Source organism: Oncorhynchus clarkii, chromosome 16 (genome assembly GCF_045791955.1).
Source record: "Oncorhynchus clarkii lewisi isolate Uvic-CL-2024 chromosome 16, UVic_Ocla_1.0, whole genome shotgun sequence".
In the NCBI taxonomy this organism is placed as follows: domain Eukaryota; kingdom Metazoa; phylum Chordata; class Actinopteri; order Salmoniformes; family Salmonidae; genus Oncorhynchus; species Oncorhynchus clarkii.
This window is the reverse complement of record NC_092162.1, coordinates 52,504,838-52,530,008: the sequence shown is the minus strand read 5'-3', so window position 1 is coordinate 52,530,008 and position 25,171 is coordinate 52,504,838. Positions and strand designations below refer to the sequence as shown.

General features: G+C 42.3%; 1 protein-coding gene across 3 annotated transcripts; it reads right to left on the bottom strand.

Moving 5' to 3' along the window:
- Window positions 1-1,141: 1,141 nt before the first annotated feature.
- Window positions 1,142-25,004, bottom strand: LOC139368709 (acetyl-coenzyme A synthetase, cytoplasmic-like). 3 transcript variants are annotated; one of them, XM_071107978.1, is made up of 18 exons: window positions 24,029-25,004; window positions 23,054-23,249; window positions 18,683-18,878; window positions 18,073-18,145; window positions 17,346-17,421; window positions 17,018-17,129; window positions 14,544-14,591; window positions 11,572-11,709; window positions 11,276-11,446; window positions 9,371-9,504; window positions 7,718-7,850; window positions 7,047-7,103; window positions 6,845-6,925; window positions 6,547-6,655; window positions 6,278-6,346; window positions 4,185-4,361; window positions 3,961-4,035; window positions 1,142-3,798 (listed from the first exon to the last, which is right to left on the bottom strand). In XM_071107978.1, exons 1-18 carry the CDS (start codon window positions 24,153-24,155, stop codon window positions 3,671-3,673), a joined length of 2,100 nt encoding a protein of 699 aa, XP_070964079.1. In that variant the 5' UTR covers window positions 24,156-25,004; the 3' UTR covers window positions 1,142-3,670. The 3 variants fall into 3 exon arrangements, with proteins under 3 accessions (XP_070964079.1, XP_070964080.1, XP_070964081.1); XM_071107979.1 differs by having other exon boundaries at window positions 14,544-14,588; window positions 24,029-24,983; XM_071107980.1 differs by lacking the exon at window positions 14,544-14,591 and having other exon boundaries at window positions 24,029-24,983.
- Between the last annotated feature and the right edge of the window lie 167 nt (window positions 25,005-25,171).

Genomic DNA, 25,171 nt, shown 5'->3' with positions numbered 1-25,171 from the left:
TCCTACCCAGACTACAGCACAGACAAGACCAGCCTCCTCCCGTTAAAGAAACTGCAAGTTGGCCGTTTGACTGGCTGGCCAGGGTCTACTATTACTGACCTGAATAGACTGTATCTATCACCAGAGGAGGGTTGAGAAGACGAACCTACGGATGAATGGATCAATCTGAAACTGTGTCCAAAATTGCACCCTATTCCCTATATAGTGCACTACTTTTGACTAGAGCCATATCGACCCTGGTCAAAAGTAGTGCACTATATAGGGAATAGTGTGCCATTTCAGATGCAAGCCTGGGGGTGCTCAGGTTTTATGTGTGGAGGGAATGCTAAAAAGAGGACAAAGCATAGAGGCACATACCGTAGGTCCGATACTGTGAACTAGCTAGATATGGATTTTGGTGACCTGGACATACAATAACCTGACACATCATGTGGTCTCCCAGCCACTCTCTCTCACACACACACCTCACCAAAACATGAGGACAAACCCCTTTGCTTCACCTGTCTCATTGATGAACGACCACAGCGTCATTAGGGCTGTTCATGTCCCTGAGCAAAACTGAGCTGGAAGATGGGAGCCGGATATATATAATGAACACATGCTGCTGGACATGAATACAATGAATACATACAGTCCAGCGTCACCAGCCTCTACCCCAAAACCAATAACAACTTCATCAATTATTCAGTCCCAGCCATCCCCATGGCCAGCAAATGGTTCATGTTACCGATCAACATCATACAAGTGCGTATCAATTTCCTATACTAGATAAGCATGTACTTCATTATATAGACTCAATAGAATTTGAAAAATCTATATAGACATAGCTAGAGTTCAGTGGAGGCTACTGAGAGAACGGCTCACAATAAAGAATGTAAAAACACATGTATTTGATAGCATTCCACTTATTGCACTCCAGACAATACAAGCCTGTCCTCACTAATTAAGTTGCCACCAACCTCCTGTGGAGTATACCCTCTCTCCAGTCTACACACAATGACAAAGGATACTACTACAGTTACTAAGTCTTATCTATGCTCTATCACTGCCATCTTGAGGGTGGTGCTGGTCCCACTTAAACAGAAGGCAGGTTCCATTCTAGGAGACATTAATCAGTGAGTAGAACACAATGAAGAGGGAGTGGATCATTAATATATTTATTCATCTTCAACTCTACAGGATACTGGCTGGTGGCTTCCAGTTAAATAGGCAATTGATGAAACAGAGCATGAACAAACAATACAAAACAATAACGGGTCAGCTACATCTCAATTATATAAGCAAGCCAGACAGCACACACAGAATTACTTCATTTACAGCAGTAGCATATCCTTCAATACATTCACACTTTCCAATATTAGACTATTTTATGATTCAGTCAAATGACCAGAAAAATGGATGCGACACTGGTTTACTCATCTTATGAATCCAAGTGATCTTGAAAAAAGAATGCCAATTATTGCAGACAAATATCAATTATCGACAAGATGAAGAAGCCCCCAGTCAGCGTAGCATAAAGCAGTGAGGCTGATTATGGAAGTATGGTGTATTCTGATTCAGGAACTAAATATACCATTATTACATCGACTCATGTCATGTTCAGTCAGATACTATATAGCGGACTCGTCTTTGTATCTGTGCCATTATAGCGTTTGTGACAGCACGGGCAGTGCCATAGAGGCTATTTCCATTTCGAAGTAGTCAATTTTCTTCTTCACGTTTGGCTGATCCCTCCTGATGACACGGTTGGACATGCCCCAACAGGGTCACCAGCCAATGAAATTGGAAGTCCCACCCAATGACTACACTAAAACGGTGGAAGTATTCAACGGCGCTGCCAATGCGAACATGGCCTTTTGGCCACTACAGGACTCTATCCTTCTTTATGTCATATACCCAAAGATCCTGTTCTTTAAAACCAGAGTTCTTAATTGAAACAATAACAAAGCAGTCAATAGCCTTTGTTTCTGTAAAAGATGAAGGATGGGCCTGGAGAAATGGAACCACTGAAATTCATAGATAGCACTATGGCTGCAATGTCTGACCATCCTTGATATTACAATTTAACCATGTTTTGAGCACATATATTGTTTGTTTACAAAAATTTGAGTAAAACAAGCTTATAGGGTTCTGATGGTGTATGCCAGTTAAACTAAGCCCATGAAGCATTTAGATATCTTTTTCAAGAAACAATCGATATATGCATCATTAATTTATGATGAAAAACAGATAATAACTGAACACAGTATACTGTAGGTCTTGTATAATAATAGCACCATCTACTGGAAACATAGGAAAGGTCAAGAAGCACTGCAAAGGTGTGAGATGAGATGCAACTGAATGAATAGAACGATCACAGCGCTCCAACATGCCCAGCACAGAGTTGTACTCATTAGGACATGCAATGGAAAACATTTTCAAAAGTTGTACATAAAATGAAAAATAGTAGTCTCTCCCTGTTGGTTTGTTTTCTACCATTTGGTGCCTAGAACACAGGTTAATATCCCAAAATAATAAACAGATCAGTCAGTCCATTTACTGTTATTGCATGTCACTTTGATACAAAGGGGCAACAAAAAGAAAACTGAAAAACATGTGACATAATACAGACAAATGCTTTCAAAACAAATAGCTTACTGTTAAAATTGTTTCTTTTTTAAGTGTTGGCACATGGACACAATGATATTTCAAACTATTTAAAATACTATAATAAATTTAAACAGGGTCTTGCATGTTATGTTTGGTCCCACTTTAAACAACTTATGAAGTCTTGAAATCCTTTACAAGGACTAAATCAGTTATTCACAAATCATATACACTGAGTTACAAAACATTAGAAACACCTGCTCTTTCCATGACAGACTGACCAGGTGAAAGCTGTGGAACGCTTGCGACACCTTGTAGAGTTTATGCCCCGACGAATTGAGGCTGTTCTGAGGGTAAGGGAGGGGGTGCAACTCAATATTAAGAAGGTGTTCTTAACGTTTAGTACACTCTGTGTAGAAGCAAAGCCATACCATATATAAAGGGTAATAGAACAGGTCGTTGAATCTAGTGTGGCATTACCCGTCAGACCCTCTGAAATAGCATGACAGTTGCTGGTGAATGACATCAGCCATATAAAAGGGTTTATGAAGGCTTCAGTTATCCTTCATCTATTTCTTCAAAGGGGGACCTTGGATTTATTTCTAATACAATCAACCCAGTCTAAACAGAGGAAAGAGGAGTGTTCAGCGCAGTTCTGCTAGTACACACTAGTACACAAGCCCCCTCTGCCTCTAGAAGACAAAGCTGGAGTGGAAAATGCATCTCAAAAACTTAAAACATTTCAAGCGTGCAGACAAACATGCATAGCAATCCTTTGTCAAACGGCAATGAAATAAAAAGGACAAAATAACAAGTGTACATAGTTCAAATGGAGAAAATTAAAAAAACAAAAACCTTTTGAATCTAATAGTACATTAAGTGTACTCAAGAGGGGAGAACTGAACTGCTGACAAACTAGAGGGATTTTGTTGTGTTTCTTTACCCAAGTGTTGGCTCGAGTCCGACAGTGAAGGCTCTACAGTTACATTTATACATCTCCTTCTGCTCCTCGTCCTCCCTGTTCCTCCCTGTTCAGCCTCGGTAAGAGTGTCAGGGTACTGTGGCCTCCTCTGTAGTTGTGAGCTCACATTGCGCCACAGCAGTGGTTCTGGAAGAGCAGTTCGATGACCGAGGAGTCGGCTAGCGTGGACACGTCGCCCAGGTCTCGCTCGTTACGGGCAATCTTACGTAGCACACGCCGCATGATCTTACCTGTGTACACAGAGGGGGAAGTAAAGGCAAGTCAGTCACTAATGAAGTTACCAGCACTCATTCAAAACACCTTTCAAATCAAGCCATAGTGGAAAATGTTACATGTTCACATTCAAAACCATGTTCGTACAGAATAAAATCATAACCAAGGTACGCTCTCACCTGATCTGGTCTTGGGAAGGCCTGGGGCATTCTGTATAAAGTCTGGAGTGGCAATGGCACCAATCTTCTCTCTCACTGTCAAAGCAGATAAACCGCATTAGTCATCAGCTCCAATACAGAAACATATTGTCGGTGTGGGATGCATGCAGACAGTGTAGGACAATCCTCTTCATGTTCAGTGACAGTACTGTAGTTGGCTTTACACAGATAAAACCAAAACATACCTTGTTTCTTTAACTGGGCCTCCAGGGTGCGGCTGAAGCCGACTCCCTCGGTAAGCGTGACGAAGCAGTAGAGACTCTCCCCTTTGACAGGGTGCGGCCTGCTAACTACCGCTGCCTCGACCACCGCCTCGTGCTCCACCAGGGCTGACTCCACCTCTGCCGTGCTCAGCAGGTGACCTGATGTACACACAACCCACAGGATTATCATATAGTACAACAGTCCACTGATCTCTACTGTAAATCACAAGTTAGAGAAGGTTCTTACATGCACCATGACTAGAAGACAACCTTTAATGTTTCACAACAGCAGACAGCGCTCTAGTAGTGGTAGTCCTATACCTTCCCCAGCTCAAGATACAGTGCCTTGCGAAAGTATTCGGCCCCCTTGAACTTTGCGACCTTTTGCCACATTTCAGGTTTCAAACATAAAGATATAAAACGGTATTTTTTTTGTGAAGAATCAACAACAAGTGGGACACAATCATGAAGTGGAACGACATTTATTGGATATTTCAAACTTTTTTAACAAATCAAAAACTGAAAAATTGGGCGTGCAAAATTATTCAGCACCCTTAAGTTAATACTTTGTAGCGCCACCTTTTGCTGCGATTACAGCTGTAAGTCGCTTGGGGTATGTCACTATCAGTTTTGCACATCGAGAGACTGACATTTTTTCCCATTCCTCCTTGCAAAACAGCTTGAGCTCAGTGAGGTTGGATGGAGAGCATTTGTGAACAGCAGTTTTCAGTTCTTTCCACAGATTCTCGATTGGATTCCGGTCTGGACTTTGACTTGGCCATTCTAACACCTGGATATGTTTATTTTTGAACCATTCCATTGTAGATTTTGCTTTATGTTTTGGATCATTGTCTTGTTGGAAGACAAATCTCCGTCCCAGTCTCAGGTCTTTTGCAGACTCCATCAGGTTTTCTTCCAGAATGGTACTGTATTTGGCTCCATCCATCTTCCCATCAATTTTAACCATCTTCCCTGTCCCTGCTGAAGAAAAGCAGGCCCAAACCATGATGCTGCCACCACCATGTTTGACAGTGGGGATGGTGTGTTCAGCTGTGTTGCTTTTACGCCAAACATAACGTTTTGCATTGTTGCCAAAAAGTTAAATTTTGGTTTCATCTGACCAGAGCACCTTCTTCCACATGTTTGGTGTGTCTCCCAGGTGGCTTGTGGCAAACTTTAAACAACACTTTTTATGGATATCTTTAAGAAATTGCTTTCTTCTTTCCACTCTTCCATAAAGGCCAGATTTGTGCAATATACGACTGATTGTTGTCCTATGGACAGAGTCTCCCACCTCAGCTGTAGATCTCTGCAGTTCATCCAGAGTGATCATGGGCCTCTTGGCTGCATCTCTGATCAGTCTTCTCCTTGTATGAGCTGAAAGTTTAGAGGGACGGTAGATTTGCAGTGGTCTGATACTCCTTCCATTTCAATATTATCACTTGCACAGTGCTCCTTGGGATGTTTAAAGCTTGGGAAATCTTTTTGTATCCAAATCCGGCTTTAAACTTCTTCACAACAGTATCTCGGACCTGCCTGGTGTGTTCCTTGTTCTTCATGATGCTCTCTGCGCTTTTAACGGACCTCTGAGACTATCACAGTGCAGGTGCATTTATACGGAGACTTGATTACACACAGGTGGATTGTATTTATCATTAGTCATTTAGGTCAACATTGGATCATTCAGAGATCCTCACTGAACTTCTGGAGAGAGTTTGCTGCACTGAAAGTAAAGGGGCTGAATAATTTTGCACGACCAATTTTTCAGTTTTTGATTTGTTAAAAAAGTTTGAAATATCCAATAAATGTCGTTCCACTTCATGATTGTGTCCCACTTGTTGTTGATTCTTCACAAAAAAATACAGTTTTATATCTTTATGTTTGAAGCCTGAAATGTGGCAAAAGGTCGCAAAGTTCAAGGGGGCCGAATACTTTTGCAAGGCACTGTAAATTAACCTGTTAGAGCACTATACTAGCAGTAGTGCAGATGACAGGACAAGAGACCTTACAGTACAGACAACTCCAACACACTGTACATCACATTTCACAGAGCTCCAGCTGATGGAAGTGCTCACCTGAGACATTCAACATGTCATCTATCCTCCCTGTGATCCAGTAATACCCATCCTTATCTCTACGGCAACCTGGGGGGGAAAACAGCAATACATTAATGTGGTTTCCATGTCAACAACAGAGGGTCTTGATTTAGTATACACAAAAACAAAAAACGCACTGTCCATGACACAATGAGACTCAAAGAATACAAATGGGAAATGGGAGTTATTCTACAAAACTTCAGTCATTAATGGTGCTCAGGATGTTAGCCATGTTAGACTCATCTTACCGTCACCAGTGACGTAGTATCCTGGGAATTGCTCGAAGTAGGTGGTCTCAAACCTCTGGTGGTTCCCAAACACAGTCCTCATGACTCCTGGCCAGGGCTGTTTGAACACCTGAGGGGGATAAGAAGCAAGGATGTCCAAAGTCAAACAAGTAGTGAAGATCTACTTCATCAAATATAGACAGCCGACAGCATACTGCAGTGAGAATATTGCATATTGGAGTGAGAATTAATCTAATGTTTAGTACTGGGTAGATCTCTACATAAACTTCTGGATAACCAATTGCTCCCGGTGTCTTACCAGGTAACCCTCACTTGGTCCCTCAAGCTCCTCCCCAGACTCATTCAAAATGGCAGGGACAACTCCAAAGAAAGGAAACGTCTGGTGGAGAAATGGGAAAAGACCGGCAATTTAGACCAACTTATCCCACATGATGACAGGGAGGGAGCATCTCAGTGAGCAGGAATGGGGAAGTTGATACTGTCAATATAACAACACTTACAGCAGACCCAGGCTTCATGGGCGTGGCAGCAGGTAGAGGAGTCAACACGTGGCCACCCTGAGACAGAAGCCAATGGGAAGAGATTCAGTCAGAACAGAGATTACAGTTACAGAAAGATGTCCATTCAATAAACTCATCCATGTCTTTAACGTATTGAATCAAGACAGACTGCGTGACCGAAGGTAAACGCCCCATTCCGCCCCCACAGGAAGCATCTTACCCAGAGCTAAAGAACCAGATCACATTGACATTTTTTTGATCAACATGATAAATGTAACCTCTCTGCCTTATTTATGAACAGCTGAAATAAAAGCCCACAGTGATTTGAACCAACACTACAAAAATATATTAGGATGTAGGCTATTTCTGTCTGTTGTAACTAAGAACATTGCAGTAGCACACAGACTGCCTGTCGGTGTCCTGCTTATGTTTGTAATAGCCTACTGTTACAACAGACAAAGACGTTTGTTGTACAAAACGATCATGTCTTCGGTACACGTTGCCAGTCAATGACCGATCATCGCCACAGGGGACAAAAAAAATGTGCGTGAAGTAGAGAGTCAAGAGAATTCGGCAATGCAGCCACTCTATTCAATAAAATCTATTCAGTAACATTACAATTTGATGTGTGTTAATATAATATTCATTAAAAATAATAATAAACTGCTGACGGTCTCAGTCTGCCAGAAGGTGTCGACCACGGGGCACCTCTTCTCCCCCACCACGCTGTAGTACCACTGCCACGCCTCCGGGTTGATGGGCTCCCCCACCGTCCCCAGCACCTTCAGAGAATCCCGCTTGTACCTGACACACACACATGGAGGGAAAGGGTTAACAGACACCCCCATAGCCTCAGACAAAAGGACGAAACCAAAACATGCAGACATTTGCCAACACACATATATACATATAGTAAGTTTATAAACAGGGTGGTTTGAGCCCTGAAAACTTGTATTTTTACCACTAATTACACTGGTAACCAGTTTATATGAGCAATAAGGCACCTCGGAGGTGTTCGGGAATATTGCCAATATACCACAGCTAAGGGCTGTATCCAGGTCATGGTAACATGGCTCCTTGGAAATCTAATGAGCATAATACAAAAATCCATCAGAATCTGTCAGTTTAAGCTAAAGATGTGTTTTAACATGGTCTGCATCTCAATCCACTGCATCCGCCGATGTCAGCCTTACACATCTGCTGTGAAAGGTGGCAAAGCTAGAGAGGTGTTTGTCAGGCAAAGAGACATTTTCGGGCTATGGAAAGATGGTGTTCTCGGTTTTGCTCTACAACCCGCACAAGAGTCATAGGACTTGTCTGAAGTTGGTATATCCAATCTGCCAACTTCTGTCTGTAGCATCTGAACAGTTTGGGCTACACACTAATATGACCCCTTTGTGGAAAGGTGAATCTCTTTTTTGCTCTAGGACACCCACAAGCCTCGTCTGAAGGTCCCTCAATACCAGTTGAGTAAATATGGAGATCAGAAATATTTAACTAAACTTTCTTATATCTCTCAGATATAGGACAGACACTTCAGAACAAACTTCCTTTAGATTTTGTTTGGGAATGTCCGTTTATCCATGTATGAAGCTGACAGTGCCGAGTAAAACCTTAAACTCAAAACAAGCAACCAGCAAATCTCACAGTATCAACTTTGCTGTAGCTTTCTTTTACACCTGCTACGTTACTGCAGACACGGTAGTCTGAGCCATCCGATTGGCCAGTGGAAGGCCTATAGTGCACTTGATTGGCTCCCCCCAGGAAAGGCAGAGTTCGTAATTTCAGACATGAAATGGTTCAAAATGTTGCCTACCCGGCACACAGAGCAGCTGAAACGGGTGCACCTACTGCCAACAGCCAGGGACAAATAAAAAAGAAACACAAGGTGTATCCTTGTTTATTTAATAGAAATGTTTGGCGATCGACTAGGAATGCCTTGGAGATCGACCAGTCAACAGGCTGTTGGTGACCACAGCCTTAAGGGGTCCATAAACTCAAATAGCTAAATGATTCTTGGTATGACCATCTTAAACCAATTCCATATAGTTTAGTAGAACCCCCCCAACTTAGACTCTAGTGGATTAAATTATAATATAAACAGATGGAGAACTCAATCTGTAGATACAGGAATGCTTCTTCTGTACTATGAAGCCCCATCATACTCAGGCCTAGGTCATGTTCAACAGGATAGAAATTACTTTAAAAAAACAGGGTCAAACAAGGAGGTACTGTTCAATTTGAACCGTTTTGTTACAGTGTGCCCTAATGAACACAATCCTGGTGAGGAACAGGCTGAATGAGCCAAGAGTGTGGAGACTCACTTCTGGACCGGCTCGCTCCCATACTTCATGAGGAGGCGGATGGCTGTGGGCGCCGTGTAGAACTTGGTGACTTGGTACTTGTCGACTATCTCCCACATGCGGCTGACATCCGGATAGGTGGGCAGACCCTCGAACTGAACATGTATCAAATTCACATCAAAACCGAGCCAGATGGTGTAAACACAACCTCATGATCATAACCTAAGTCATCATTAGCTGTCTGAACTACAGGAGGAAGTAGAGGTAGAAAATAACATCCCCTTTCATCTTCCCCTCCTGTTCACACACATTTTTATGAGTCGCTTTATGATATTAGTCAATAAAACCATGACTTGGTTATAAAACAAATCCCTAACATTTGTCCAAATGGACTATGGACGTTTTAGACACATTGAAGGTCATACGACATTATATATAGTGCACAACTGTAGACCAGGGCCCTATATTCCCTATATACAGTTGAAGTGGGAAGTTTACATACACCTTAGCCAAATACATTTAAACTCTGTTTCACAATTCCTGACATTTAATTCTAGTAAAAAGTCTTAGGTCACTTAGGATCACCACTTTATTTTAAGAATGTGAAATGTCAGAATAATAGGAGAGAATTATTTATTTCAGCTTTTATGACTTTGTTGTCCTTAAGCCATTTTGCCACAACTTTGGAAGTATGCTTGGGGTCATTGTCCATTTGGAAGACCCATTTGCAGCCAAGCTTCAACTTCCTGACTGATGTCTTGTTGCTTCAATATATCCACAATTTTCCTACCTCATGATGCCATCTATTTTGTGAAGTGCACCAGTTCCTCCTGCAGCAAAGCACCCCCACAACATGATGCTGCCACCCCCGTGCTTCACGGTTGGGATGGTGTTCTTTGGATTGCAAGCATCCCCCTTTTTCCTCCAAACATAACGATGGTCATTATGGCCAAACTGTTCTATTTTTGTTTCATCAGACCAGAGGACATTTCTCCAAAAAGTACGATCTTTGTCCCCATGTGCAGTTGCAAACCATAGTCTGGCTTTTTTATGACGATTTTGGAGCAGCGGCTTCTTCCTTTCTGAGCGGCCTTTCAGGTTATGTCAATATAGGACTCGTTTTACTGTGAATATAGATACTTTTGTACATGTTTCCTTCAGCATCGTCACAAGGTCCTTTGCTGTTGTTCTGGGATTGATTTGCACTTTTCGCACCAAAGTACGTTCATCTCTAGGAGACAGAACGCGTCTCCTTCCTGAGCGGTATGGCAGCTGCGTGGTCCCATGGTGTTTATACTTGCGTACTATTGTTTGTACAGATTAACGTGGTACCTTCAGGAGTTTGGAAATGGCTTCCAAGGATGAACCAGACTTGTGGAGGTCTACAGTTTTTTTCCCTGAGGTCTTGGCTGATTTATTTTCATTTTCCCATGAGGTCGAGCAAAGAGGCACTGAGTTTGAAGGTAGGCCTTCAAATACATCTACAGGTACACCTCCAATTGACTCAAATGATGTCAATGAGCCTATCAGAAGCTTCTAAAGCCATGACATTTTCTGGAATTTCCCAAGCTGTTTAAAAGGCACAGTCAACTTAGTGTATGTAAACTTCAGATCCACTAGAATTGTGATAGTGAAATAATCTGTAAACAATTGTTGGAAAAATTACTTGTCATGCACAATGTAGATGTCCTAACCGACTTGCCAAAACTATAGTTTCTTAAAACGAAATTTATGGAGTTCCGACTTCAACTATTTGCACTACTTTAGACCAGGGCCCTATATATAGTGCACTACTTTACACCAGGGCCCTATTCCCTATATATAGTGCACTACTTTAGACCAGATTCCAAACAGAATAAGGTTCCATTTCAGACAGCCCTCTTCCTCCTCTAAATAACAGTATTAAGCCTGTGGCCATCCACTCACCAGGACACTGGTGGCCCCGTTAGCCAGGGGCCCGTAGGTGATGTAGGAGTGGCCCGTGATCCAGCCGATGTCGGCCGTGCACCAGTACACATCCTCAGGATGGTAGTCAAACACCAGTTTGAAGGTGGTGGCCACGTAGAGCATATAGCCACCAATCGTGTGCAGCACACCCTGATTACAAAGACACATGATCACCACAGCAGTATGTGAAGACAGAGTGCAAAAATCTATATCAAACCGTGAGAAGAGAGAAAGGGAGTTAGAAACAGAGTGCCACTGCTGCATAGCATGTGTACCTTGGGTTTCCCGGTGGAGCCGCTGGTGTAGAGGATGAAGAGGGGATCTTCAGAGTCACACCACTCTGGTTCACATTCCTCAGACACACCACTCAGCAGGCTGAGCCAGCACTGATCCACCTCAGGGTTCCACGGCACCTGGCGGAACCACACACACTGGTAAAAACCACACAATGACATGGAAACCTGCATTTTTACAGCTCGAGAGAGACCACATCAAGACATCCTGATAACGATCATAGGAAAAAACAAAGTCTAATCTTACTTTGATTCTATTCAGTCAAGAGCAACAACCAAGCCTAATTGATAGCAGTAGGAAGAAACATGTAAATGTTTCTAATCCCTAAATCAGGAGTGAGAATGTTAGCTCAAATCAAACATGCTCAAATAAGACAAAATACGAGAGCTATAAAAAGGTTATGGGAAGTCTAAGTGAAGCGTTGTTTACACTTGAACAGTCTGTGAAACAATGGTGAGAGAAGTTAAAGGTTTTAACTCCTAGAGTTCACAATAAAATTACTTTCCAAAAATGCTGCTATCAGGGGTTAATGGTCACTATATGGGTGGGGCTAATGAAATACACGGAATAGATGTTCTAGAAATATGGGTAGGGCCCTACATTTCTTGAATTTTTTTCTGAAATATGCATAACATTGATAGTGTTGCACATGTATTGATATACACTCAGTGGCCAGTTTATTAGGTACAACAACCTGTTCACAAAAATGGTTCACTCCTACATAGTCAAAACACAGTCAATGGTCATGGCTTGCTATATAAAGCAGGCAGACAGGCATCGGAGCATTTACTTACTATTTGATTGAACGTTATAGAATGGGTCAAACAAGTGACCAAAGTAACTTAATGTCGGTGCCAGGTGCACCCTTCCAGTATCAGAAATGACGAGTCTCCTGGGCTTTTCACGCACGACAGTGTCTAGGGTTTACTGAGAATGGCGTGACAAACAAAAAACATCCAGTCAGCAGCAGTCCTGTGGGTGAAAACAGCTCATTGATGAGAGAGGTCGAAGGAGAATGGCAAGAATTGCGCAAGCCAACAGGCGGGCCATAAAAAGGCAATTAACTGCATAGTACAACAGTGGTGTGCAGAACTGCATCTCGGAACGCGCAATTAGTCGGTCCTTGTCACTCATGGGCTATGGAAACAGACGACCACACCGGGCTCCACCCCCATCAGCTAAAAACAAGAAGCGGCTCCAGCACCAACAGTGGACAATTGAGGAGTGGAAAAATATTGCCTAGTCCGACAAATCCTGGTTCCTGTTGCGTCATGCTGATGGCAGAATCAGGATTTGGCGTAAGCAGCCCGAGTCCACAGCCCCATCCTGCCTGCTGTCACCGGTACAGGCTGGCGGTGTAATGGTGTGGGAAATGGTTAGGTCCCTTGATACCAACTGAACAACAGTTCCACACCCCAAAGAATTCGGGTTGTTCTGGAGGAAAATGAGGGTCCGACCCAGTACAAGATGGGTGTACCTAATAAACTGAGTGTATATTGACAGTGGTGCACAATCTCAATAAGACTTTAAAAAAACAGACATCATCTGAAACATGAAATGAAAGACCACACTTACAGTATGAGTGATCAATTACATCTACATGGAGTCAGGGGTCAATTACCTCTTATCTGAAACCTTAGTCATTGTTTATCCTTCAGTGAGTGTGGTTACTTGCACACAATAATGCGATTATTGTGGATAGTCAGATTAATACAATAGTTTGAATAAAAGTTGACATGCTTTGTAAGAAGAATGATTTATTTAACAATCCTGTTTATATGGACACATCTGAAATCAGGCTACTTGATGGCACTCTGATAAATGCAGAAAAAACGCAATCAAAATAAACGTTCTACCACAGCATGTTATTTTTGGGAAGCATATTTGATTCACAGTTCGGACATGTGAAAACTACTTCTAAGACCCATACATTCAGTTGTTCCAAACTCACTTCACTCACACTAAAGCGGTTGGCTCGCTCGGCTGGTGCTACCACATGCAACGATCAACTACACCGCTGGAACGCCGATTACGGTGTTTACAGGGCTTAATAATTCAGAATATTGCTCAGAAAATCAGTCGTTTTAAATCGCCGTATGTTTACTTCGATTTTGACCTTACGCCAATTAAGATACTCTGCTAAGGCGTTTACATGACTATTGCATAATTTGCCAACTGCCACAATCAGTTTAAGGTCGAATTATTAGTGTGCATGTAAACAGTTTCTTTCAGGTCAAACCTTTATCACCATCTTAAAGATGCACTACACAGAAATTGGTCAGACATTTCCTGGTTGGTAAAATTCTAATAGTTTGCCTAATTTCAGTTTGTGACAATACAAGCAGTGAAATATAATTTCCATAACCAAAAATATTGTATTTTCAGCTGTTTGAAAGTAAGACTCAAAAGCGACACATAAGAACGGGAAGGATAGAAATATTTTAATATTTAAATAGGCAAGTCAGTTAAGAACAAATGCTTATTTACAAATGACGGCCTACCGGGGAACGGTGGGATAACTGCCTCGTTCAGGGGTAGACCGACAGATTTTTACCTCGTCAGCTCGGGGATTTGACCTTTCGGTTACTGGCCCAACGCTCTAACCATTAGGCTACCTGCCGCCACAAAAAAACTCACATCTACCGCTTCTTAGACTTGCTCTCAATTAGTGACAAATCTATAACACACATTTCTATGTGGATTTGGTCAGGTAACCCAAAAAGTTACATATTGCAGCTTTAAGTACAGCGAAAGTAAAGCCTAAAGCTAGACAGAGATCAGGTAAGGGACCCCTGACCGGTGTGAGCTGACAGACCACAGACAAACAGACAGAGAGGTGTGTAACAGGCTCCACCCCCAGGGTTAGCCTACCGCTGACAAGTAGATCAGACAGGTGTTAAGAAGAAAAGGACAAGAAATGGAGAGAATTCAAGCTCAGGGAAATCTGAAATACCTGAGGGACGGGACGGATTTTCTTTACTCTGTCTTTCTGTTTCTCCTGCTAGAAGGGGTTAATGGAGACGGTTAGGCCTATTTGAACAAACATAAAAAGGGGTGGCTTCATGTCATTTGAACCATGACATCGAGACAAAGCCGTACCGACTTCGCCGATGGACTATCTACACTTCATTGTACACAAAACCAAAGAGAAAAAGCCAAACGTGTTGACTGTTTCTGGAGATACGTGAAATACAAACATAGTAGGGATTTAACATTAAAGTGATAAGGTACAGTGCCTTGCGAAAGTATTCGGCCCCCTTGAACTTTGCAACCTTTTGCCACATTTCAGGCTTCAAACATAAAGATATAAAACTGTATTTTTTTGTGAAGAATCAACAACAAGTGGGACACAATCATGAAGTGGAACGACATTTATTGGATATTTCAAACTTTTTTAACCAATCAAAAACTGAAAAATTGGGCGTGCAAAATTATTCAGCCCCTTTACTTTCAGTGCAGCAAACTCTCTCCAGAAGTTCAGTGAGGATCTCTGAATGATCCAATGTTGACCTAAATGACTAATGATGATAAATACAATCCACCTGTGTGTAATCAAGTCTCCGTATAAATGCACCTGCACTGTGATAGTCTCAGAGGTCCGTTAAAAGCGCAGAGAGCATCATGAAGAACAAGGAACACACCAGGCAGGTCCGAGATACTGTTGTGAAGAAGTTTAAAGCCGGATTTGGATACAAAAAGATTTCCCAAGCTTTAAACATCCCAAGGAGCACTGTGCAAGCGATAATATTGAAATGGAAGGAGTATCAGACCACTGCAAATCTACCAAGACCTGGCCGTCCCTCTAAACTTTCAGCTCATACAAGGAGAAGACTGATCAGAGATGCAGCCAAGAGGCCCATGATCACTCTGGATGAACTGCAGAGATCTACAGCTGAGGTGGGAGACTCTGTCCATAGGACAACAATCAGTCGTATATTGCACAAATCTGGACTTTATGGAAGAGTGGCAAAAAGATATCCATAAAAAGTGTCGTTTAAAGTTTGCCACAAGCCACCTGGGAGACACACCAAACATGTGGAAGAAGGTGCTCTGGTCAGATGAAACCGAAATTGAACTTTTTGGCAACAATGCAAAACGTTATGTTTGGCGTAAAAGCAACACAGCTGAACACACCATCCCCACTGTCAAACATGGTGGTGGCAGCATCATGGTTTGGGCCTGCTTTTCTTCAGCAGGGACAGGGAAGATGGTTAAAATTGATGGGAAGATGGATGGAGCCAAATACAGGACCCTTCTGGAAGAAAACCTGATGGAGTCTGCAAAAGACCTGAGACTGGAACGGAGATTTGTCTTCCAACAAGACAATGATCCAAAACATAAAGCAAAATCTACAATGGAATGGTTAAAAAATAAACATATCCAGGTGTTAGAATGGCCAAGTCAAAGTCCAGACCTGAATCCAATTGAGAATCTGTGGAAAGAACTGAAAACTGCTGTTCACAAATGCTCTCCATCCAACCTCACTGAGCTCGAGCTGTTTAGCAAGGAGGAATGGGAAAAAATGTCAGTCTCTCGATGTGCAAAACTAATAGAGACATACCCCAAGCGACTTACAGCTGTAATCGCAGCAAAAGGTGGCGCTACAAAGTATTAACTTTAGGGGGCTGAATAATTTTGCACGCCCAATTTTTCCGTTTTTGATTTGTTAAAAAAGTTTGAAATATCCAATAAATGTCGTTCCACTTCATGATTGTGTCCCACTTGTTGTTGATTCTTCACAAAAAAATACAGTTTTATATCTTTATGTTTGAAGCCTGAAATGTGGCAAAAGGTAGCAAAGTTCAAGGGGGCCGAATACTTTCGCAAGGCACTGTATATATTAATTAAACAGCAGCAAATGTTAAAGGTGCCCTAAACCTGCCCTATGAACACAGGGGTCGTATTCATTAGGCACCAACCGGAAAAAAAACTAACAGGGAAGGACAGCGGTCTAAGGCACTGCATTGCAGTGCAGTGCTAGAGGCGTCACTACAGACCCGGTTTCGATCCCAGGCTGTCTCATCCCGGCTGGGATGTCCTTGTCCTATCGCGCAGGCCAGGCGCATGCATGCCGACTTCGGTCGCCAGTTGTACGGTGTTTCCGCTGACGCATTGGTGCGGCTGGCTTCCGGGTTAAGAGAGCAGGATGTCAAGAAGCAGTGTGGCTTGGCAGGGTCGTGTTTCGGAGGACGCATGGCTCTCTACCTTTGCCTCTCCCGAGTCCGTAGGGGAGTTGTTGCGATGGGACAAGACTAACTACCAATTGGATACCACGAATATCGGGGAGAAGGAGTCAAAAAATAAAATACAAAAATTGTCCAATAACAAACATTTCCGTCGCAATTTTCTTTGCAATGGTGTGCCCTAATGAATAGAACCCTGTAGAGAGACTGTGGGGCGTGAGAGAGCTTTTTCTGGTGGTCTCACCTGCAGGTCAGGACAGGGCCGCTTGGCTGGGGGAGACTGAGAGCTGAGGGGAATGGCCTCCACCTCCTTGGACAGGTGTTTAAGCATGATACACCTCTGTACTGGGAAACTCCTGACAGATGGAGAAGAGAGTGGGGCAGTGTGAAAGAGTAGAGGAAGAGACAAAGTAAAAGGACAGAGTTGTGATTCACATGAACAAAGTCTGCATGACCCTCTCCAAGTAAACATACAGGTATCTATCGGCAAGGATGTGTTGTAAATATCTAGCAAACAGAGAGTAGAAGTCTGTATACGCGACTAGCTAGTCAGATAGAAAGTGTGTCCTTACTTGTCCCTGCATTTCTGTAGTGCGTCGTCAGCGATCACCTTCAGGTTGATTAGCTTATCTCCTCTGTAGAAGCCATCTGAGAGAGATGGGGGTGGGGGAGTTCAGAACGGATGAGGTCAAAGGGTGCACACCGATCAATGAGAGAAAGGCAGGGCAGTGATTGCTATCGACAGGACTTCACTGGTACTGCCGGTCTGACTGCATTGGCATAAACCTGTCACAACCTGGGAACAATCTTCATATTGATATTTTAAAATCCGCTGACAACAAAAATGAATGATTCTTAGATTATATTCATATGTGGCAAAACATTTTAGTATTGCGTGCTCAGCTCCAAAATGTTTTAGGATGTCAAACGAATACATGTCTGGGTTCTAGTGTAATTGAACAGCAGCCAACGGGTGTCGCTAACGTGCAACATTTTTTATTCACTTAATTCCCCTGGTAACAGTCTTCAGCCATAGACCAAAATTGCCCAGGACCACACCCAGTCACTCACAATGGGTCACCATCTAAAGAGGTTATGGTGGTTATCCGATTAGCGTCACTCCAAATCCAAAGCTGTACAGTGATGCAGTAGGCCTGTACAGTGGGCTGGGCTCACTATGATGAGTACAAAGCCACGCTAATTAACACTGTGGATTAGGGGGTCAGGGGATAATCTGTGGCACTGTAATCCAATCTAATAAGTGTCTCTTTATTACTGCAGTTTAGTTTGCAGTCTCACCGGCCGTGATCAGCAACGAGCACTGGGAGTCCAGGATCCTCTCGCACAGCGACTCTGCCGAAAAGCCTGCAAACTGGATAGTGTACACACAGAAATACACACATCAAATACACTGTGCACTGTGTGCAAATGCACTCTAAAGTGTTTGCCTATTCTGTTTGCCTTGTAGGGTGTTGATAGATATGTTCCTTCTAAGTCTATGAGGAAAAAGCAGGCAAAATGGGTATTACAGCCACTTCACCTACTAATTCAAGGTCGCTGAAGTGCACTTTAATGACGGTATAAATCCGGCTGGTATGATGTGTCTATATGTTTTAGGGTTGTCAATGATACCAGTATGACGTCAGTAAGAAAAGGAAACTAAAACATGAAGCAAAACAGTCCTAATGTTGGAAAACAGCCTCATGTGGTCCCCCAGAGTCACTTGTTATTTCGCAAGCTATAGCACACAATATTTTACATAAAGTAGGATTTTAAAGGATCATGAAGTCTGCTTCGTGTTTCGTTTTTTTGATACGGAAAATCTGCTATCGTATCAAGACACTAGTATCTTGACAAAACTAAACAGGCCTAATCCAGACAGTTTAGGTGTAGGTTGTTAGTTACTCACCACGATTGAGTGCACAGCCCCGATGCGCACACAAGCCAGCATGGCCACCACCAGCTCCACCACCATTGGCATGTAGATGGACACGCGGTCGCCCTTCTTCACCCCCTGGGACTTGAGCACATTGGCAAACTGGCAAACCTGCTGGAGCAGCTCTCTGTATGTCACCGTCATCTCGTCGCCAGGCTCGTTCCCTTCCCTGTAAGGGGACCAACATAGATATCATACAGAGATACAGTGCATTCTGAAAGCATTTAGACGCCTTCTCTTATTCCAGTTACGTTACAGCCGCATTCTAAAATGGATTAACTAAATAAAATCCCCAATCTACACACAATACCCCATAATGACAACACAAAAACAGGTTTTTAGAACTTTAAAATATAAATACCTTATTTACATAAGTATTCAGACCCTTTGCTATGAGATTCAAAATTGAGCTCAGGTGCATCCTGTTTCCATTGATCATCCTTGAGATGTTTCTACAACTTGGAGACCTTTCAGCAGGACAATAACCTAAAACACAAGGCCAAATATACACTGGAGTTGCTTACCAAGACGACATTGAATGTTCCTGAGTAATCTAGTTACTGTTTTGAAAATCTATGGCAAGACTTGACAATGGCCGTCTAACAATGATCAACTTGACAGCGCTTGAATAATTTTAAATAAGAATAAAATGGACAAATGTTGTATAATCCAGGGTTGGAAAGCTCTTAAGATTCACAGTTGTAATCGCTGACAAAAGTATTAACTTTGGGGTGTGAATACTTACGTAATAAGATATTTACATTTTAAACATTTCTAAAAACAAGTTTTCACTGTCATTATGGGTTATTGTGTAGATGTGTGAAAAAAACAACTATTTAATCCATTTTTAATTCAGGGTGTAACAACAAAAATGTTGAAGTCAAGGTGTATGAATATTTTCTGAAGGCACTGTAGATGTTATCCCCCCCAAAACATTTTTGGGAAGAAGAAGTAATACTAAACCTCTGCTTTCTACTCAAACTCAAAACATTCAAGCACACCAACATGCTCACAAAGCTAATATTCAAGGTGGATAAATTCTAGCTAAGTATCTCATGTGCCTACAGATAAAGTAATAAACTGTGACATTGTGGCTCTCTGCTTTACTCAGCAATGTGCCTGAGCTGTGGAATCGTTAGTCTCTGGAATCGCCTTTAAAAACGAGAAACGCATGACTGGCAAACTAAGGACAAGCTCTTAAAATGGCAGTGTGCGCACTTACGGTAGAATTTGGGATGGTGTGGTTACTGAGCAGGATTGTACCACTGTTAATCCTTAAGAGTCTATCGACTACCGTGCTTCAATCTAAGTATCAAAATACAAAAATCTGCTTCAGAAACCGTCAGTTTAAGCTAGAGATGTCAGCTTGAGAGATATTGCATGGGCTACGTCTCAGTCATCCGCCTATGGCCGCGCTACAGCGGTGTTCGTTAGACCATAAGACATCCCGAAAAATCAGTCTTCTCACGAAAAAGTCTAACATCCAAGCGGTTTGGCCTACAGTGCTATTATGGCCACTCTATGGAAAGGGGAGACTCACAAACATGTTGTTGTTCTCCGTTTTGCTCTACACCCCCACAAGTGTCACAGGACCCGTCTGAAGGGAACCCATACAAGCGAATGGAAGAATGAAGGTAGATTTGTGCCACCAAAAATAAGGGGTTAAATGTGTACAAAAAAAAACTATTTTCTGAGCTTTCTTATACATCGCCTAGGTATAGAACAGAGACCTAATTCCTCATTTTTTGGCTGTCTCTTGCCATTTATGAATGTGTTTCTATAGGCTATAGTAGTAAAAGGTCCAATTCAATTTTATCAAATCATATATAAAGGGGTCCTAAATCATCCATGGTATGACCATCTTGAAACAAGTCCATGTTAGCTTAGTCCCCCGCCCCCACCCAACGGCTTAGACTGAGGTTAAAGCACTGTGTCCCTTCTTACAGTTGGCCCTCTTATCCCACTGGCCCATAGCAAGAGCCCCTAGAGCCTGCTGAGAAATTAGAGCAAAACTCACTCTAACCAAGTTCACCCAATCAGCCCACATTCCACCCAAGGACAACAATCACTAATTGTGTTGTTGCTCTGCCATACTTTCACACTCAAATTAACAAGGTAACTCTGCCAGACAGAAGATAATGGATTTCTCATTTGAGGTAGCAAATGCATTTGAGCAAACAGCACATAGCCTTATGATAAACTTAATAGAATTTAGATTAACACAAGTTCTCCTCTCCAGTCCAGGACACACATTGCTTAATATAAACAACGCAGCCGTGTCTAATAGGAAATCTAAAGGAAAGGCCGAGTTTGGTCTTTCCTATTGTGCAACACAATATGCCTCCCAGATACCGTAGAGGGCCACGGTTATCTCACAACGGTTTAAGTGCAAGAGCGCGAGGAGGAAAATACCCATGCAAAGCTCTGCTTTCACACAACATGGATCTCTCACTAGAGACTGCCCACTGCTCCCTTTTAGATTTATGTTTGTGATCTGCATTCTGCTCATTGGCAGAAAACTACACCATTGCTAGTAGGCCAAGGTCATCCAAACAGATCCCCTCTCTTCGGTGGTGACAGAGTGTGGCGAAACACACACACACTCCTATAAATAGTCAGCAGGGAAAAAAAATCTTTCCACTCACGTTCAAGATGTCAAAGTACAGATGACAAAGACACCAACTCTGTTGAGGTTGGCAGAGGACAGACAAAAACATAGGCCTGCCTAGTACCTACACATGCACTAAATAATCAAACTATAGTTAAGCAATAAGGCCCGAGGGGGTGTGGTATATGGCCAATATACCAAAGCTAAGGCAAGACACAGCCCTTAGCCGTTGTATATTGGCCATATATCTCAACCCCGCCGAGGTGCCTTATTTCTATTATAAACTGGTTACCAATGTAATTAGAGCTGTAAAAATAAATGTTTCGTCATACCCATGGTATACGGTCTGATATACCACAACTTTCATTTAAAATCAGCATTCAGGGCTCGAACTACCCAGTTTATAATACAAATTAGATCATTTAGGGACAAAACAGCTAAAGTAGGCTATCCCCAGACAAAAAGCTTGCCTATTACAACAAAAGGACATATCCAATGGATTGAATAAGCTGAGAAGTAGCAGGGCAAATCTAATGGTATGGCTGACAGTACATTGGAACTGATAGGACAGACATTCACACTTGAGTCATGAGCACTGGACTGCAGAGAGCATTGCCTTTTACGCTACAGCAACGTGGGACAAAGAAATGTCTAAGCTATACAAAATCTCTCCCAACTTCAATAACTGTAATGACTAGCCTGTCGGCAAGGAATACACTTCAAAATGCTACTAGTGAGAAAAACATCTCCTGTAGTGAGAAGTCAGTTATCTAAAATCAGTTAAGTTGAGACCTCAGAGTAACCCTACGCAGTCAAAGTCAAGTGTAGGCCCAATGCTGTTCATCATTAGACATCAACTGGTAAATGCACAACAATTTGCAAGACAAGACAATTACACTTGAGACTAGAGCATATCAAAGCTGCAGCATGTCAGTTCCCTGTGGTCTAAATTACCTAGTCTAGTGTGGTTAATGGGGTGAGCAAAGAGCATGTGTGTATTGTGTCTCAACTTCAAAGCTCTCCTATTCACTCATACCAACAAAACACACAAATAGCAACCACATCCCTAAATAACCCACCCAGCACTAGAAGCCCATTCCGTCCTCATAGATTCACTATTCATTTATGAGGACATCGCTGACCTGGGGCTGGCTTTACAAAAGAGGGGGGCGGGGGTCTTGAGCACTAGTCATTTCAGACAAGACCAGAGACAAAGGACCGAGGATCATTGTAGAAGCATTCAGCCTCCTGTCCTAGCATTCCATCAAATTGTTCCAGAGGGGCAATCTCAAACAGTGAACCAGACAATGTCCAAGGAGAGCGTGCTTTGACAGCCTCCGTAACCCCTTTTAACACACATACACAGGCCATCACTGTTAAACAGCCATCACTAACACAATGAGGATGCTGTCTACATACAGACTTGAAGTCATTGGCCACTTCATTAAATGGACTACTAGTCACTTTAATAATGTTCACATATTTTGCATTACTCATCTCATATGTATAAACTGTATTTTATACCATCTATTGCATCTTGCCTAAGCCGCTGAGTCATTGCTCATCCATATATTTATATATTCTTTTTCCATTACTTAGATTTGTGTATTAGAAAGTTGTGGAATTGTTAAGATTACTTGTTAGATATTGCTGCACTGTCGGAACTAGTGTCACAAGCATTTCACAACAACATCTGCTAACCGTGTGTGACCCATAAGATTTGATTTGACACACACCAGTAGAATGCCACTTTGTCCCCTAGCCCCCTCTCATGAACGTTACAGTCCAGGACGTTGTAGCAGATGTTGGTGGTGGCCCCCTCCATGCACTTGATGTAGATCTCCCCCTTCGTCACGTCAAAGTTGTAGTCCATGAACTGGCCCGTGTGCTTCGACTTCCAGTAGAAGTCATTTGCAATGTCACCCCAGAACTCTGGAATAAGGAAACATAATGAAGGGCCATTATGATGACACATGACAGGTGGCTGATAGGGACAATCATCCTCCACCACCAGAAAACACACAAATGTCAGATTCATTTCCTGTGTCACATTTCCTTGACATGCTCACAGTTGTTGGAAAGCTTCGGAGTAAGATTTTCCCAAATGTCTAAACCATGTTACAGAAAAAAAGCAAACATGAAGCAAGACAAGTAGAGTTACATGCACACTAGCATAGATATGTGAAAGATATGCTGGCAAAATCTATACACTTGGGACTGAAGTAAAACAAGACCTACTGCTGGTATAAATCAAAGGTTTTGTTCATGCAATACTTTTATTTCCACAAGGCTTTGATACGCCACCCCAGCCATAGGCTGCTCGCTCTGCTACCACACCGCAAGTGGTACCGGAGTTCCAAGTCTACGTCCAAGAGGCTTCTACCTCCAAGCCATAAGACTCCTGAACATCTAATCAAATGGCTACCCAGAGTATTTACATTGCCGCGCCCCCTTTACGTTATTATATATGCATAGTCACTTTAATAACCCTACATACACATTACCTCGACTAACCCTGTATATAATCTCGCTATTGTTTTATTTTACTGCTGCTCTTTAACTACTTGTTACCTTTATTTCGTATTTGTATTTTTTTAAACTGCATTTTTGGTTTGGGGCTTGCAAGTATTTCATTGTAAGGTCTACACCGCTTGTATTCGGCGCATGTGACTAATTCCATTTTATTTAAATGTGTTTGTAAATAAACCTACCATCTGGATGTTCAATAGATTTCAGGTAGAGTTCTTTGTACTTCTCAAAGTTGGGTACATGAGCATCCTTCTTTAAGTCTCCTCCTGCATGAAATACGTCCTCCTTCGGTGCTTTGTCTGGAATCATTTTGCCCTTCAGTCAACTGGATTGCGATCTATCCTAACTATCGAAATACGAGACAAAAGATGGAAAAACTGCGAAGATTGGTATTGACGATAAATTGCGCTATTTGCTCGTGCCCACTGCAGCTCAAACTACTACGTGCAATTTAAAAAAGCCTCCAGTGAGTCACCCTCTCACTACATGGTATTGAACAAAAACAATGGTACAATTGGCATAGTTAATTCTGACTTCCTTGTTTAAGGATGCTTCTTTAGCCTCCTAGCTACTTTAGAAGTAGACTATCTCGATTAATGCATAGGAAAACAATACATTAACTAAAATAATAACTGTCAAACTAGCCAACGTTAACTTAGCTGGTTGCGAATCCAAGCAATATTTCCAGGCAGTGGAAACCAAAAGAAACGAGATAGCAGCTAGCTAACTTTAGGGGCATCAGCTATTCAAAGCGTTAGAAAAGAGCTTAAAATATAAACCACTTCCTGCTATTCAAGAAGGTTAATAACTGCGTTTCCAGTTAGCTAGCTAACTTAGACCCACCGCTAGCTGGAGTTCAAATCCTTGTTAAAAAAAATATCTAGCTGCTATAACTATAAGGAAGTAGTAAACGATTGACTTGAGAGCGAGACGAGGCCGTTCTGTTTGAAGTGGTAGGTTGGACACCACTTGACTTGATAGCGCCTTCTTCCATTCAAATTAAGCAACATGAAATATTTATCTGGAAAAATATCCGTTTTTCCTGAAGTGGAAGTGGCCTGCCCTTCGTCCAAATGTCTTTTGAAGGCAGAGACAACGCGAAGGAAGAGCGCATGAGGAATGACGGTAAACTGAACTCTGGTTGGCCCTAAAATGGGCGGAGCGGCAGCCAATCATATTTGAGGAGAACGATGACGATTCCATTAAAGACGTTTGAAAGATACCTGCACTTCCTCCAAAGCCAAAGGGTATTTTTATTGATAAACTTTCATCTCATCAGGTGTGGGTATGTGTGCATATCACATTTTATTTGTCACATGCTTTGT